Raw genomic sequence first — 15,056 nt, forward strand, 5'->3', positions numbered from 1 at the left:
TCAGACTACCTGATGTACTACTTTATAAGGTCTTTGTGAATAATTAATAAAATGGCTGCATACATCGCTCAGATGCAGAGGTCGGAGGTAATCCTTCTTTTCTAAAAAATAAAATAAAAAATGCACAAAGTTGTACTAAGTGAGTGTCAATTAATATGGATAGGAGGGAGTAGTTCCTTTTGTTTTAAAAAAAGGAATCTTTGTTCTTTTCTTTCTTGTCCTTGGAGTGGTTCTAGGCAATGGTGACTCCTCTAGTTATCACGGCGCCTGATTCGGCGAACGAACTCGGAACTTTCTTTTGTTATAACGAGCTATGACATGCTCATGCATCATAATTCTTGGTTAGTAACTTTTGCATTGTAAGTTTGGGCATACTTTGAAATGGGTGCATTTGTGTTTGGCAGGGGCAATGGACAAATTCGTGCGAGTTTACAGCGGCGGGGAGCTGGTGAAGGGTCCAAATGGGGTCGAATTCGGGGACCTCTCCGAGCAGGGTATATGGCTCAAGGAATCACCCACATACAGTGAGCTCATTGGCGCCGTGTACAAGAAGCTCGGGCTGGAACCTACGACACACATTGTTCGTGCACAGGGAAGGGCGAATGTCGGTGGTGGCGCTCATCGGCACTTCATCATGGTGCCTATCGATGACGATATGTCCTGGAGTAACTATGTCAAAGCAGTTTTCAATGGCACCGACTGGAATTGCCTGGAGGTTTATGTTCAGGCAGAGAAGCGTCCATCTATGGAGCCGGTTTCTTCGGAGCCACAGAGGTCCTGGACAAGGGAGCAGAGCCCTAGAGCTGGCGGTTTCGACTTCTTTCTGAGCAACAAGAGAAATGATTCACCATCCTCAAGGAAGGAGCCTGAGTCGGCTTCAGAGTCAGAATCCGACATGAAGTCTGAAGATGGCGAGGATGATGGCTTTGCCTACACATTGCACCAGAGGGTTCTCGAGCTTGAGGACGATCTCAATGCTGCGAACCGGAAGCTGCTTGATGCAAACGAAAAGCTCGAGGTTTTCGAGAAGAAGAGCTTGAGGTGCCATTGCGATTATAAGGAAAACGGAAATGGTGCCGATCAAGCTACAAAGATTACACATACCGAGGGAGATCTCACGTTGATTAGGGAGAAGCTACAGTATTCACAAGTGGAGATTGACAGTCTCAAAAGGAGGCTCGAAGACGCCGCAACTTTGTCAGAAGAGCACTCTAGGCTGTTGGAACAAAACAAGGAACTGGAATCTGAAATTGTCAATCTGAAGGAAGAAATGGCTTCGGCAAGACTGCATTTCGACGACAAACTATCCGAGAGCAAGGCCGAGATCAGCAAGTACATTCAAGAGCTTACCGCCGTGTACAAGAAGCTGCTGCGGGAGAGGCTCACCAACAGAGCACAGATGGGTAAGCTGCAAGAGACGATCCGGATCGCCGGTCATGAGCTGGAGAAAGTTTCTGAAGAGAAATCCCTAGTGGAGGATCATGTGAAGGAGCTGGAGGAGGCAAACGCCGAAGCCGAAAGGCGGAGGCAGGAGCTCATCCATGCCGCCGAAATGCTGTTGGAGGACAAGTTCAGGCATGAGGCTGAGATCCTGACGATGCAGCAGAGCATCGAGGATCTGAAGCCGAAATTCGTGAGCATCGCCAGAGAGAAGTCGCTGCTGAAACTCTGGTTCGCTGATCTGGAGCTCGTTGTGGATCGAGGGAGGAGCGTCGTAGTGGAGTAGCCCGGTTTTCTTGAAAATTTCAGTAGCTAGAATTTAGCAAATTAGCAGTACTATCTCTTTGTTTTTTGGCCTGAGGTACAACATCATGCAAAACTGAGAAACCCTACCGTGGACATCAGTGTTGCCTTTTCCTGGAATATTTGTTGCGTTGTTGCGTTGTGAGGTGATAGGTGTTGTTGGTGATGTATGTCCTGATGCAATGCGAGACATTTGCACTGGATGCATGCATTTCATTTGGCAATCAAATGTCCCTGATGAGTGCATTTGGAAGCCAAGCCCTGAACTCAAAATGCTGCCGCTGTTGATATAACTAAGTGACAAGAATAACGACCGACTTAACAGGCGTATGTTGTGAAAGTTCAGGAGGTTCCTTAATGATCTAGAAATCGTGGAGTCCCTTTTCTCTATGTTTATATGATGAGTACTTGCAGTTCTTACCACGAGTAAGACATTCTTTTCAACCTGAAAGTTAATATACTCCTTATTTCCTTATTATCTCACTGGGATGTTGTGTTCAGAATCTCATTTCTATCTGAAAATATTCAGTCTTGGTAGTGTAGTGATTACAGAAAGGCAGACTGTAGACTGTTATCCCTATATGCATAAACGAGAATGTAGTTGATCAATAATCCAAAACCTGCTCTATGTTTTGTTTTTCTGAATTTGCAGGGAATGGGCATTCTGCCATGAAATCGAGGGGTTGAAGATGTTTCCAAGTGACTTAAAGATGAAGAGCTTGTACTTCATGGAAGACGTTTGCTGGCGTCTAGACACCTCATTACAGTTGTATATCAAGCAGCTGCTTATCTGCAAGTTATTTCAAGTATTTAGTCTAGTTGCAATGCCTTCGAGTCCATGGCTGGAGCTGTTCCGCCGTTCGTTTGTTGGCCATCGAGAATTCTTGCAATGCATGGGTGTGTTAAATTAGAAGGCCTCTAACATAGGTCATTTGTTTCTCACATTTTTATTTACGTCCATCATCTAATCTACCTTGATCATGTGTCCTATTTAAACCTAAATTAAAGAAATGAACAAAAAGAAGTCATTCAGCATTCAAGCCAATAACCAAACTGCTGTAATTCCCTTTTTGAAGCAAAAACTTTTGTCCATAAGCACACTGTAGTTACCTTAAATTAAGGAGATATCACCCATAAATACAAAGGAAAAAAAATCTCCAAAATTCCTGAATATCCCACCAGTCATATTGGCAAATGACCAGCATCTCTACTCCAGCTCCCAATTTTGTTTTCTTTTGCCAAAATTACTTCAGCTAGCTTAACACTAGCACAACAGTTCGAAAACTGCCATCAAACAAATTATTTGGTCAGCGGCAAATCTGAGTACTAGCTGGGATGCTCCAGAATAACACCAGGGAGGTACAATTTACAGTGCGTTTCATCATACCACAGGATGGTACTGTACCTACTAATTAAGTTTGACTTAACACTAGAGTCAGCACTACTTGCTGTAAACAGGGAGCAGAAACAAAGATCAGCAAGAGTAAACTGAACTGATATCTCCTTAATCATTCAGAGCACCGCCTCGATGCTCAGCTGCTTCTTAAACATGTAGCGTTTGGACTTGTGCTTAATCATACGAAGGCCACGAATCGTCCCTTTGCCTTTGCTGCCGTTGTTGGCATTGGTGCCATCGTCTTTGCCGGTACCATTGTTGCCACTATTGTAGTTGAAACTGTCTTTGTTGGCGCCATTGCCATTGCCATTGCCGTACACTACCTCCATACCAGTAAAGAGGGCAAATTGCTGGCCAGGAACCATCTCGCTGCTGTCCTTGTCGAATTTCATGTCACTAAAGAAGTCAGCAAAGAGGAACCTGCCTGAGCCGAGGCTGATGATCTTGGAGTCCCACAGTTCATTCGGCTGCCACTCCTCTGGCAGGTCATCATCCTCCCAGATCCGCAACTTCTCTGGCAGCGGCTCCTCCCCTCTGACAACGCCGGAGAGGTCGACAGCGATGGGGAGGCGGCGTGAGAGGCCAAACCAGAGCCCGAGCTCCGGGACGTACTCGGCTTTGCCATTGAACGGCATGATCCAGTCGCCGGCCTTGCTCCACTCGCGAGTCGCGGTGTGGAAGCAGTAGGTGCCGGTGCCCTCTGCGCCGGAGATGGAGAAGCAGATGGTGTCACCGCCGACAAGGGCGTGCCCGTAGACCAAGGCGTGCTTGTGGTGGATGATCCACGGGGGCAGTGGGAGGATGTCGCAGTGCCAGGACCTGCGACATGCGGCGGACGGGCGGCGCCCCCTCCACAGCAGGGCCTCGAACTGCGGCCGCGATTCCGCCGTGTCCGGATGTAGGACCTGATCGATGATGTAGAGGTCGCCCGCGTCTTCGCCGTCATGGAGGTGCAAGGCCGACGGAGGGACGGCGATGGCCAGCGGCGAGTCCTTGTGCTGGTGGAGGTTTGGCATGCTGTCGATGCAGCGGCGGTGCTCGCCCGCGTCAAAGCGGAGCAGGTTGTTGGCGCGGTCCCCCAAGATGACCTTGTTCTCCGACGCGGTGGGGAAGAAATGAATGACATGATTGGTCGGCAGGGAGGACGAGACTACCGGCGGCCTCATGGTTACCTGGCTTTTTGGAGACTTGATCTTGGGCGCCGCCGCCTCCGCCGCCGCCAAAGCAGCCTTGAAGCTTCTTCTCCTGTTGGGCGCCCAGGCCTTGGCGGGCGTCAGTCTTGGCACCACCTTCGCATGCGCGGCCGTCTCTTCTGCCGATTGGTGAAAAAATTCCATCTTGGAGAGGTCCAGGCGCCGCAGCGAATAGACGCGTTTCAGCTGGTCATACACCCCCAGATTTACGAACCGCCTGGCGCCGCCGCTCATCTCCGACTCTCCGATGATCTACTCCGCATGACCCTGCTCTCCTGGGTGGGTCAGACGTTGCAGATTGAAAAGAAACAAGGACAAAATTGGATCAAAATCGAAGCAAATTGACACAGATCTACCGGCGGCGAACATGGATCAGAACGGCGGCGGGAGGGGGGAGGTAGGTCTAGTCTTGGTCGTCTCGCCGAGTTATTTACCCTAAGGTAACAACACAGCCTGTTTGGTAAACACTTGGGTAAGAGAATATGAGTTTGCACAAAAATGTTTACGAAGAGATTAGTCATGAAAAATAGATTTTTACTTCCACTAGTAGTAGAATGCCTGTGCGTTGCCACGAGCTCTTAAAATAGTTTGTAAGAGTTGCATGCTAAATGTCACACGTACAAACAATACAACACAAACAAAATTATTGAATAATTGAAACCCATTTTTGCAATGTAAATTGATAACAAAAAGAAAGATTAACGACATGTCCATGTAACAAATCGAGCGATGTTCGATCTTAATATTCATTACAAAACTATCAATATCTAGATGATGCGTTTAAGAAATTCTTTCACAATATCAAGAAAGTTGCCTTTAGCTTCGTTCCCACGATGTTTTAGCAAGTATAATGAAAACTGCTTTCTCAACTCATACCCATCCTGCACAAACAATATATATATATAGTTAGTATAAAACATGTAACAGATAATACTCACCGCACAAACCGGCTTCACCAATTCTTTACCGTCCCACCAGATCATAAAATGAAAAACTAAATAGCTAGACACATTCCTGCATTTTTTTAAATTAATAATATAAAGAATATAATGATAACAAAAATACATGTTTTTATTATGAATTCATTACCCATCTATACTCGTTGGAATACCAAATGGAAATAAATATTGCCATTTAGATATATCGAAATTCCAACCAGGCAGGTTTATTTCGAGTGCTTCTTTGAAATTCCTTGCGAAACTTTTTAATTTTAGTGCATGCCTCAAATTGTTACCCTTTGACGATTGTGATGTTTGAATAGGGTCCATAATATATAGACGACGTACCTCTTTGTCGATGACATACAAGATGTATCGGCCGATGGATGCATAGGAAAGATAAATCTACAAGTGAAGCTATTGAAACAATAATAAACCATAATAAAAATAGACAAAATACTTTACTTACCATGTTGCACGATGAGATGTCGTTGTCTATTCCAGGCCAGCTATCAAATAATGTTGCCAACGTCTGGATAGTTTCCTTCTCGCAAAACTTTTGACCTCGTGTTGACTCTAGCATCATGGACTAAGTAAAAAAAGAAATATTGTTTCAACATGTTGATAGTAATGCCACATAGAATGAAGAGTTACAATAACTTACACAACATCTTAGATCCATGTAATGTATAGGAGGGTCTGTGAACAATACTCCCTCGTCACATGCCAGTATACACATGATGGTGTTGAAGCAATCATTGTTCATAGGCTGCTTCATGTTAAGTATGCACTGAAGTTTCTTAAGATTTAAGCCCATTGGATGGGGTGTCGAGCTCTGGACCCATTCCTTCCTAAAATTTGGATGGTATTTCAGAATAATAATGTACATGCACACATTAAATATTAATACATGATACTTAATCTAAACACCCAGCATCATCGATCGACATGATGTAGTTGCAGAGGCCGGCAAGTAATTCACGTTGGTCCGTGGGCATGATAGTGATTGGGGCAGGACGTTTGTCTTTGACTACGTCAGGTGGATTCTCCAGGATCTCGAGATCGAAATTAGCTAAAGTTTCTTCATCGTCAGGTTGATGGTGTTGGGAAACGTAGTAATTTCAAAAAAAAAATCTACGCACACACAGGATCATGGTGATGCATAGCAACGAGAGGGGAGAGTGTGTCTACGTACCCTCGTAGACCGAATGCGGAAGCGTTAGCACAACACGGTTGATGTAGTCGTACGTTTTCACGACCCGACTGATCCAAGTACCGAACGCACGGCACCTCCGAGTTTTGCACACGTTCAACTCGATGACGTCCCGCGAGCTCCGATCCAGCAAATCTTCACAAGAGAGTTTCGTCAGCACGACGGCGTGGTGACGATGATGGTGATGCTACCGACGCAGGGCTTCGCCTAAGCACCGCTACGATATGATCGAGGTGGATTATGGTGGAGGGGGCACCGCACACGGCTAACAGATCAATGATCAATTGTTGTGTCTATGGGGTGCCCCCTGCCCCCGTATATAAAGGAGCAAGGGGGAGGGTGTTGGGGAACGTAGCAGAATTTTAAAATTTTCTACGCATCACCAAGATCAATCTATGGAGTCATCTAGCAACGAGGGAGAGAGGAGTGCATCTACATACCCTTGTAGATCACGAGCGGAAGCGTTCAAGAGAACGGGGATGATGGAGTCGTACTCGACATGATTCAAATCACCGATGACCAAGTGCCGAACGGACAGCACCTCCGCGTTCAACACACGTACGGTTGGGAAGACGTCTCCTCCAACTTGATCCAGCAAGGGGGAAGGAGAGGTTGAAGAAGATCCAGCAGCACGACGGCGTGGTGGTGGAAGCAACGGTGATCTCGGCAGGGCTTCGCCAAGCGTAGGGAGACGGAGGAGTGTCACGGGAGGGAGAGGGAGAGGCCAGGGGCTTGGGTGCGCAGCCCTCCCTCCCCCCCACTTTATATAGGGTGCCTAGGGGGGGCGCCGGCCCTAGGAGATCCAATCTCCTAGGGGGGCGGCGGCCAAGGGGGTGCCTTGCCCCCCAACACTACTAGGAAAAAGGCTACCAGCAGCGCAGGTAAAATGGCTACTAGCAGCGCGGGTACCCGCGCTACTAGTATCGCGCTACAGCTAATAGTTAGTAGTAGCGCGGGGTAAAACCGCGCTACTACTAGCATTTTACTAGTAGCGCGGATGTCACCCGCGCTACTACTAACGAAATAGTAGTAGCGCGTCTATAGTACCACACGCTACTAGTATCCTGAATACTAGTAGCGCTCCATTTCACTCCCACGCTAGTACTAACTAATTAGGAATAAAAAAAATAAAATCCTTCAATTCCATTTTATGCATACAATTCTAACAACTAAAACAAGCCCAGATTTGTAATAAACCAGCAGCATTACACATCATTCCAAATCGAAGATTTATTGTAAACCAGGAGCATTAGAGAATATCCATACATCTACACTTATTGCCTAGTCACTTATTCCCAGCTAGTGCAAACACAGTTGAAAGCAAACAAAAATGCATAAAAACACCAAACAGTGGCATTCTATCCCTCCAAATGATTTGCTCCCTCTCCATCCTTGCAATCATCTTCTTCTCCCTTATGTGCTTCTCCCATTTATGAATCCAAGATTTCTGTAAAGAGCAAAGAACAAATTAAATTAAATTTCAGCAGACATATATTTCCTTGCATGTTGTGATGTACAGTAGCTACGGGAATAAATATACGAAAACAAAAAAGTGAGTGATTTCTATTAACAAGAGATCGCCTATGTAATAGCTACAAACAAATGAAATTATTGTCTAGATAATATATATTGCCAACCAAGCTTAGATGAACTATATATTGCCAGGTAATAGGACATATCTAATTTTCAAATTAATTGCCTTTAGTTTTCTTCAAAACTAAATATACTTAAACTTAGATCTTTCATATAGATGTTCGAAGGATAATACGACTAAAAGAATCCAATTTCTTTGTTTTTTTGAAGTAGTTTAAAAGGAAAGCATTAACACATAATGGAAATGATTATCTGCCATAGGGTGATGCTAGACAGCTAAAAAGCTCACAACCCATCAGATCAATTGCTCGATAGGACATCATAAATCTTATAGGATGATTTTCCAAAACGAAAGCAGACCAACAAGGACAAACAACGGCCCATCAGATCCCTAGTTCTTACCTAGCCAGCACCATAGAGAAGACGGCTGATACGTACCGCTGGTGCTCGCCTCAGACAAGAAGAAGCAGGAAAAGGTGCGGCGCGGCCAGCGCCATGGATTCTGACAACGAACTACAAAAATATATTCAGTGAGCTGCAAAAGAATTGAAAGGAGCTACAAATGAACACATGTTTTAACAGCAGGCATGTCATGAATGGGCAAACTAAAGTGCATGGCTTCAGGGATACAAGACTAATCGGGTGCATAGAGAGATGTTATAAACTTGTTCAGATAGACTAGGATAATTAAGGAATAACAACCAGTGGATCTCGCTTGAATGGATGCGAATGAGGGTTAGCTGTTGCATTAAAGCGATGCATCCATAAATCCAATCTAAGAATGTTACAACTTGCATCATCATCATCATCATGGCCAAATGATAAAGAAGTGAGATGGATCCATACTCTTGGTCTGGGGAGTCCCACTGACCACCCATGTGTTTGCGGCGATGGACGCTTGCACTGCATCGACAGAAAACAGGACACAAACAAGTCAGTAATCCCCATCTGCCTTTTCTTATATTTTCCGATCATCACAGTTCACATACACGGGGCTGTACTACAGTATCCAAAATTCATCATTTTTCAGGGTATCGCCATGACCAGCGTCAACAGAATGACAGAGGCTGCCAGCCCGATCAGGTTATTGACATTTCATACGACACACACACACCCTCCCCTGTTGCACCACACACTCTCACAACGCTCTTGCTTCATTTTCTATCCTTTTTTGAACCGAGTTTCTACTACCAATTTTCCTCGGCCTCTCTTATGCAACAAAAGCAACGAAAAAAATAGCGCGCTACAAAATATAGCGAGGTCCTTCTCCAAATGCTACACAAGTTATAGCGTGCTAATAGCGTGTTGTATTTCAAAATAGCGTTTGCAAAAAAATCAAATATATCTAGAAATAAAGTATTTATAAGCAACTAAAGCATGGTTCAAATAAAATCGTCTAATCCAAGCATTAACACAAGTTACTCTTGTTACTATAGTTCAGTTCAGTACTATATGGGTTCAGTACCATGGCTACAATCAGACGCAAGCTTCAGTGCAGTCAAAGTATAATTACAAAGAGGAGCAAGAATCAATTTTTTTATACTTGTGGGCTTGTGGCACAAGCTTTAGTTCAGTAAAGAGCATAACACACGCTACACTACAGAGTACAAAGTATAAACACAAGCTTCAGTACAGTGCAGAGGACAACACCACCTACACTTTACAAAGAGAAGAAAAATTGAAACTATATTGTACTCCCTACATGTTTTCCATCTCTGTATAAGCTGCAAAGGACAACACCAACTACACTTTACAATCTGCAATAGTATTTTTATTTTGGTCAGTTCGTTCGCTTAAATACTTCTCTTTCTCTATCAAAGGGGAGGCACAAGCACAGCCAGCCCCCAAATGCTCTTTTCTTTAATTTCCGCCCTAAAACTTTCTTTCTATATCACAGGATTAATTTCTGGACCAGTCTACTAAACAATTTTTTTTCTAGATGTCTACTGCAGTTTATGAAGAAAAAATAACGGGTTCAGGGGAGGCACAACCGCACAAGCACAGCCTGCCCCCAAATGCTCTATTCTTTAATTCTCCCCCTAAAAATTCCCACCCATGGGTTAGCATCAGGATATACCTTCTAATCCAGCCGGCCGCCTTTGGATTAGGATTTATCGCGGACTCCCCCGACTCCGCTGGAGCGCTCTCGGCACTGCACTGAAGTACTAAATTTACGAGGCCTCTGAAGTACTGAACCAACTCCAACTTAATTCATGCCGAGAAAAATTTACAGTACCTTATCCTATCTTGGAGGACACAATCTACACAGCAACAATTCCACATCCCTTGGACAACCTGACACTACACTGAAACAAAACGTCCCGACTCTATCCTAGTCATGCAATGCCCAGCAGAATTTCACTTTATCCCGTTATAATTTGCGCCAAACAAACTAGGAGTATTAGTTAATAAGACCAGAGAGTGTGAATTTATACCTCGACCATCTCGACGGAGCCGGCCTGCTCGAAGATCCCGGCGAGCTGCGCGCTGTCGACGGTGAAGGGCAGGTTGCTGACGAAGACCTTGAGGTCCTCGGAGTACTCGGTCGCGGAATCGCCTCCGCCCTCGCCCTCGCTCTGCTCTCCCTCGGCGTCCTCCATCTCGAACTCGGACGACACGGCCACGGCCATGGGCAGCAGGAGCCGCCTCCACAGCGCCAGCAACGCCGACACGACGCGCAGGGGGCCGCAGGTGAAGGAGGCGGCGGCGGCGGGCCTGGCGGCGGAGGGGAGCGGGATGAAGTGGTGCGAGAGCGCGACGGAGAAGAGGGTGGCGGATCTAGACGGAGGGGAGGGAGGGGTGGAGCTTGGGGGGCGCGCGGCCGGTGCTCGGCGGAACCGACCGGCATGGGTGGTGGCGGCGACAAGGAGATCGTGGGGAGAGGAGCAGGTGAGTTCGTGAGAGAGTTTCTTTAGGGATTAGAAAGAGAGAGAGAGTGGTGCGGTGGGAGTGGGTCATGCCGGGGTGGAAACGCTTAGTAATAGCGTGGGGTCTTATCAGCGCTATAGCTACTTACATAGTAGTAGCGTAGGTTTTATGCCCCTCGCTACTACTATGGTTTGTCCCGGGGGCACCACTTAGTAGCAGCGCGGGTTTATACCCCTCGCTACTACTATCAACTTAGTAGTAGCACGGTTTTTATACCCCTCGCTACTACTAATTAGCAGTAGCGCCCCCTTTTAGACTGCGCTACTGATAAGCTTCTATGTATAACGTTTTCCCTAGTAGTGCAAGGCAAGGGTGGCGCCCCCACCCCTAGGGTTTCTAACCCTAGGCGCAGGGGGAGGCCCAAGGGGGGGCGCACCAGCCAACTAGGGGCTGGTTCCCCTCCCAGTTCAGCCCATGGGGCCCTCTGGGATAGGTGGCCCCACCCGGTGGACCCCCGGGAACCTTCCGGTGGTCCCGGTACAATACCGGTGACCCCCGAAACCTTCCCGATGGCCGAAACTGGACTTCCTGTATATAAATCTTTACCTCCGGACCATTTCGGAACTCCTCATGACATCCAGGATCTCATCCGGGACTCCGAACAACTTTTGGGTTACCGTATGCTAATATCTCTACAACCCTAGCGTCACCGAACCTTAAGTGTGTAGACCCTACGGGTTCGGGAGACATGCAGACATGACCGAGAAGCCTCTCCGGTTAATAACCAACAGCGGGATCTGGATACCCATGTTGGCTCCCACATGCTCCACGATGATCTCATTCACTAGTAGAAAACAGGGCTTTGGTCTAGGCCGGGTCAGCCCATTAGTCCCGATTCAGTCTAGAACCGGGACCAATGTGGGCATTGGTCCCGGTTCGTGAGCCCAGGGGGCCGGCTGGGCCACGTGGGCCATTGGTCCCAGTTAATCTGGACCTTTTGGTCCCGGTTGGTGGGATGAACCGGGACCAATGGGCCTCGCTCCTGGCCCACCACCATTGGTCCCGGTTGGTGGCTTGAACCGGGACCAAAGGCTCCCCTTTAGTCCCGGCTCATGTCACCAACCGGGACCAATGAGGTGCCTATATATACCCCTCGCTCGCGAGCAGAGCACCCCAGTGCTCTGTTTTTCTCTGGCCGAGGGGGAGAGGGCTTTGTGGTGCTCTAGCTCACCTCCTATGCACATGAGGTGTTCGATGGAATGCCCAAGCCACACTAATTAAGCTTTCTCCTCTCGAAGCTCGACCTCCAAGCTCCATTTTCCTCGAGATTTGTCTAGATTTAGCGGTCCGTCACCCCCCGTCCCCGTCTTCACCGCCGTCGATCACCCGCGCCGATCTCATCACCGACACCACCGTGGTGAGCCTCTTGTTCTTATCTTCTTTCTGAAAGGAAAAATATTCTTACTTGTATGTTTAGATAGATACTTGTATCATTTTCTTACATTTATTATTGCATGTTATATAGTGCGATGGTTTTGGTATCCGCCCCCGTCGGCCCTCGTCCTGTCTATGATTCGGATGTGGTATGTATATTATCTTTATAACTATTGGTTCATTTGTTGTTTATGAAAATTATGCCGACCAATGTGACATAGATTTTATTTATCTAGGATGTATGTGAATCGGAAATGCCAACCGACCCTATTATCGAGAGGTTAAATTTAGTTGAAGAAGAAAACAATTTGTTGAAGGAAAAAATAAAAAAATTGAGGAGGAGAAGATGATATTGGAGTTGCATGTTGCGGATGTCGTCGATGATCACAAGATCAAGATGGATGCAATGCGCTTGAAGATTAGAAAGATTAGAAAATATGCCATTCATACCGAGGCTTGGTATCATTATGCCGTTGGATCAATTGTTACCTTGGTTGCGATTATGATCGCATTTGTTTTCACATTGAAATGTTTTACATAGTTTCAATGTATGGTTTAATTAATTAGATGCTCTGGAGAGCTATATGTTGTTAGATGAGAACTATGTATGCACTTTGGTTTTAATGTGATGATGAACTTCTATTAATTTGGACACTTAATTATATATAATGCACGCAGATGAACCGGCAATGGATGTACGGTGACAGACACACCCGCGAGTACATTAAGGGCGTGCATGAGTTTCTCGATGCGGCTGAGGCAAACAAGCAGAATGGTTTTATGTGTTGTCCATGCACTGAATGTGGGAATACGAGGTCTTACTCTAACCGGAAAATCCTTCACTCCCACCTGCTTTACAAGGGTTTCATGCCACACTATAATGTTTGGACGAGGCACGGAGAAATAGGGGTTATGATGGAAGACGGCGAAGAAGAAGACTACGATGAGAACTATGTGCCCCCTGAATATGGTGATGCTGCAACGGGGGGAGCTGGTGAAGATCAAGAGGAACCAGACGATGTGCCCAATGATGCTGCAACGGGTGAAGCTACTGAAGATCAAGAGGAACCAGACGATGTGCCCGATGATGATGATCTCCGCCGGGTCATTGTCGATGCAAGGACGCAATGCATTAGTCAAAAGGAGAAGCTGAAGTTCGATCGCATGTTAGAGGATCACAAAAAAGGGTTATACCCCAATTGCGAAGATGGCAACACAAAGCTCGGTACCGTACTGGAATTGCTGCAGTGGAAGGCAGAGAATGCTGTGGCTGACAAAGGATTTGAGAAGCTACTGAAAATATTGAAGAAGAAGCTTCCAAAGGATAACGAATTGCCCGACAGTACATACGCAGCAAAGAAGGTCGTATGCCCTCTAGGATTGGAGGTGGAGAAGATACATGCATGCCCTAATGACTGCATCCTCTACCGCGGTGCATACAAGGATCTGAACGCATGCCCGGTATGCGGTGCATTGCGGTATAAGATCAGACGAGATGACCCTGGTGATGTTGACGGCGAGCCCCCCAGGAAGAGGGTTCCTGCGAAGGTGATGTGGTATGCTCCTATAATACCACGGTTGAAACGTCTGTTCAAAAACGAAGAGCATGCCAAGTTGATGCGATGGCACAGTGAGAACCGAAAGAAAGATGGGAAGTTGAGAGCACCCGCTGATGGGTCGCAGTGGAGAAAAATCGAGAGAAAGTACTGGGATGAGTTTGCAAAGGACCCAAGGAATGTATGGTTTGCTTTAAGCGCGGATGGCATTAATCCTTTCGGGGAGCAGAGCAGCAATCACAGCACCTGCCCCGTGACTCTATGTATGTATAACCTTCCTCCTTGGATGTGCATGAAGCGGAAGTTCATTATGATGCCAGTTCTCATCCAAGGCCCTAAGCAACCCGGCAACGAAATTGATGTGTACCTAAGGCCATTAGTTGAAGAACTTTTACAGCTGTGGAATGAAAACGGTGTACGTACGTGGGATGAGCACAGACAGGAGGAATTTAACCTTAAGGCGTTGCTGTTCATGACCATCAACGATTGGCCCGCTCTCAGTAACCTTTCAGGACAGACAAACAAAGGATACCACGCATGCACGCACTGTTTAGATGACACTGAAAGTATATACCTGGACAAATGCAGGAAGAATGTGTACCTGGGCCATCGTCGATTTCTTCCGACCAACCATCAATGTCGAAAGAAAGGCAAGCATTTCAAAGGCGAGGCAGATCACCGGAAGAAGCCCGCCATGCGCACCGGTGATCACGTGCTTGCTATGGTCAATGATTTACACTACGTAATCTTTGGAAAGGGTCCCGGTGGAGTAGCTATTCCAAATGACACTGAGGGACACGCACCCATGTGGAAGAAGAAATCTATATTTTGGGACCTACCCTACTGGAAAGACCTAGAGTCCGCTCCTCAATCGACGTGATGCACGTGACGAAGAACCTTTGCGTGAACCTGCTAGGCTTCTTGGGCGTGTATGGGAAGACAAAAGATACACCTGAGGCACGGGAGGACCTGCAATGTTTGCACGAAAAAGACAGCATGCCTCCGAAGTAGTATAAAGGTCCTGCCAGCTACACTCTTATGAAAGAAGAGAAAGAAATCTTCTTTGAATGCCTGCTCAGTATGAAGGTCACGACTGGCTTCTCGTCGAATATAAAGGGAATA

At 46.6% G+C, this 15,056-nt stretch overlaps 2 protein-coding genes across 2 annotated transcripts; one reads left to right on the forward strand and one right to left on the reverse strand.

The window, feature by feature from the left end:
- Window positions 1–409: 409 nt before the first annotated feature.
- On the forward strand, window positions 410–1,726 carry LOC125546651 (uncharacterized). Its single transcript, XM_048710828.2, has one exon. It carries the CDS (start codon window positions 410–412, stop codon window positions 1,724–1,726), a length of 1,317 nt encoding a protein of 438 aa, XP_048566785.2.
- A 1,223-nt stretch (window positions 1,727–2,949) lies between these two features.
- LOC125547938 (uncharacterized) lies at window positions 2,950–4,752 on the reverse strand. The gene has a single exon (XM_048711668.2). The coding sequence runs from the start codon at window positions 4,564–4,566 to the stop codon at window positions 3,256–3,258; it is 1,311 nt and encodes a 436-aa protein (XP_048567625.2). The 5' UTR covers window positions 4,567–4,752; the 3' UTR covers window positions 2,950–3,255.
- Between the last annotated feature and the right edge of the window lie 10,304 nt (window positions 4,753–15,056).

The sequence above is a fragment of the Triticum urartu genome, chromosome 3A (genome assembly GCF_056163025.1).
Source record: "Triticum urartu cultivar PI428250 chromosome 3A, HENAU_Tu73, whole genome shotgun sequence".
NCBI classification, from domain to species: domain Eukaryota; kingdom Viridiplantae; phylum Streptophyta; class Magnoliopsida; order Poales; family Poaceae; genus Triticum; species Triticum urartu.